At 29.2% G+C, this 3,041-nt stretch overlaps 1 protein-coding gene across 1 annotated transcript; it reads left to right on the top strand.

The window, feature by feature from the left end:
- The first annotated feature begins 381 nt into the window (after positions 1-381).
- On the top strand, positions 382-804 carry LOC127283006 (uncharacterized). The gene is made up of 2 exons (XM_051307637.1): positions 382-559; positions 656-804. The coding sequence occupies exons 1-2, from the start codon at positions 382-384 to the stop codon at positions 802-804; spliced, it is 327 nt and encodes a 108-aa protein (XP_051163594.1).
- The last annotated feature ends 2,237 nt before the right edge of the window (positions 805-3,041 follow it).

The raw sequence follows: 3,041 nt of genomic DNA, 5'->3' as shown, positions 1-3,041 counted from the left end.
TATTTTATTAAATTTTCTAATTTATTATATATTTATATTTTTATAATTTATTATATTTTTGATCTATTATAGCTATAAATATTGATTTATTTTTTAAATCGATATCACTTACCATTTGTTATAAATATTTAAATTCAATTGCATAAACCCGCAATGTACTGCTCCGCGAAGCAGGGTGCGCGGGTGTATTTTTATTATCAATATTATATTTATTTTTATAATAATAATTTTTTTATTTGAAATTTAAAAACATTCGTTTAAATAAAAATTTTACTTTTTTTTCTTTCCCTGTAAAAAAAACCTGTAATTGACGCTTAACTTTTGTTTTTAAAACAATCAACTTCAAGTTGCATTAATATAATATAACCAAAAAGTGTAAACATGGAGGATAGAAAATTAATTAAGCTTCTTGGTGAAGAAATTGGTAAAAGGAATATAATTTACGACAAGCAATTCACAATTCCTCAATATTCTAACCGAAGTCGTTTGGTGACAAATGCGTTTGAGGAAACAGCTGCGGAAATTAAAAATAAAGATCCAAGTTATTTTTGGTTAAAAGGTAAATTATACATAAATGTATATTATTATTTTTACAAGTGAAATTATTATTATAATTATTATTATTATTATCATGAATCAATAAATATTCTTACAGGCGGAAAAGTCGAAGATTTATTTAAAAAAATTAGAAACAAGTATTGCATTATTTCCAGAAAAAAATTCCAGACAGAGGAGGACAAAAAATTTTTGGAAACATTTTCCTTTTTAAAACATATTGTTCAAATTAGAAGTGATAAAAAATGATTTGTAACAAGTAATCTATTTTATTTACATTTCAATTTATTGGTGAATAATAATTTATACAATTAATTACATCGCAGTATTTTTAATAAATTTGAAAAAATTGTATTTTAGTACCAAATTATTTTAAATCTTATGTTGAACTTATCGACTTCACAAATATGGGATCGAAAACCAAAACTTGGATGTAATGTTACAATTATTTCCTTTTGTTCTTGGAGTAACTTAGGATTCCGATGTCTCTAGTAAGTCAAAAAGGAATTATTTCCGGTGATTAATCTGACTCCATCCTGAGTTAGTTATTTGTATGTGTTGTCATATGTATGCGTAAAACCCGCAATGAACTGCTCCGCGAAGCAGGGTGCGCGGGTTTTGCTATTATTGATGTATTATTTTTATTTTATTTTGTATCTTTTGAATAATTTGAAAAATATGAAACACTTATTCATTTTAGGAATTGATCTTAAAAATATTTTATAGAAGATAAAAGATAATTGAGTAAATTGAAAAAAATTTATTTTGAAAAAGCAGACATTTTTATTTATTATAAATTATATCGAGAGTTGCAGAAAAATAAATGAAATTGAATAAAATTAGTTTTTCCTTATTTTTGGGTGGCGCAATGTTTGGATGAGGTTATTAATAACAGTAATCCACTCCTCCATGGTGAAATTGACATTTTCGGTTTTCTTTCGCTCTACGTAAGCTGCAGAAAGAAACTTATTCAGACTTATTATTTTTATTTATGATTATTTATTATTAATTTCATTATTACAAAAAATTGCTCTTCGAATTTCTTCAGGAACCCCCTTTTTTCCTGACCTGCCCAGTGCCGTCATTTGTTTAAGTTCGTCAACTTTTATTAGCTCCTTCAGCAAACTCCTGGCCAATTCCCTTGGCTTGTGGTGCAAATTTTCAAAAGTCCTCAACTGCGATGTTTTAACGTAAACCGGAATTCCCTTCGTTATTTCAGTCATTTCCTTTACAAAAAGTTAATAAAAATTCATTTTATAGGGCTTCAAATTAAGTTCTATTTTAACTCAGGATGTGACGGACTCGAATTTTTCGCAGAAAATTAAATCGGCTTTAACATGATCTTATGCTGAATCCACTCTAAGAAAGATGGAACTATTTTAGTGAAATTAAAAATTTCTCTATCTTTTTTGATCGCGTACTCATTTTCGTCTCATAAGTGAAGGTGCAGTGAAAATTGGTTTGAAGAGGAGTGAAAGTCGAGTGCAAAAGAGGTGTAAGTGCATGTGGAGTGCTAATGGGATGAAAGTGAAAGTGGGGTGAAAATGGTGTGAAAGTGAGAGTGGAGTGCTAATGGGATGAAAGTGAAAGTGGGGTGAAAATGGTGTGAAAGTGAGAGTGGAGTGAAAATGGTGTGAAAGTAAAAATCGAGTGAAAATGGAGTGAAATTGAAAGTCGAGTAAAAATGATGTGAAAGTGGAGTGAAAATGGTGTGAAAGTGAGAGTCGAGTGAAAATGATGTGAAAGTGAAAGTGGAGTGAAAATGGAGTGAAATTGAAAGTCGAGTGAAAATGGTGTGAAAGTGAAAGTGGAGTGAAAATGGTGTGAAAGTGAATGTCGAGTGAAAATGGTGTGAAAGTGAATGTGGAGTGAAAATGGTGTGAAAGTGAGAGTCGAGTGAAAATGATGTGAAAGTGGAGTGAAAATGGAGTGAAATTGAAAGTCGAGTGAAAATGGTGTGAAAGTGAAAGTGAAGTGAAAGTGAAATTACATAATCGACCCCCAGGTACCAATATTTTTGCCGGCGTAATACCGAGTTAGTAAACAATGATGACCTTTAAAATATCTACGTGATAACCTTGGTATAACCTTGATATATCCTGTGAATATCTCTGAGATATCGCAGGAATATCTTATGGGTATTCTATCGATATTTTACTTTTGTCCTATTTATATTATGCTGATATTCTACACACGGTGGTAGGTTTCTATATCTTATGGAAACCCTATGAATGTTTTAGGATGTCTTTTTCTTATGAAGAAAATTGCAATGATATAACAGCGATCTTCACAAATTTTTCATTTAAAACTTGATTCGTTATTTGAAAGAACAAAACTTTTATCAATTCAAATATACAGAGATGGTAAAACTGCTATATTATATCCTTGAATGTCAATAAAAAAAATGAAAATTTTATGAAAATATTTTCACATGAATAATGAATAAAAAACATGAATAAATATTCAATTTATAACTAACTATGTCA

The sequence above is a fragment of the Leptopilina boulardi genome, unplaced genomic scaffold (genome assembly GCF_019393585.1).
Source record: "Leptopilina boulardi isolate dan_hultmark-lab unplaced genomic scaffold, ZJU_Lbou_2.1 LbouV2_304, whole genome shotgun sequence".
Taxonomy (NCBI): Eukaryota; Metazoa; Arthropoda; class Insecta; order Hymenoptera; family Figitidae; genus Leptopilina; species Leptopilina boulardi.
The sequence above is the reverse complement of the archived record's forward strand: the minus strand, read 5'-3'. Positions and strand labels throughout refer to the sequence as shown.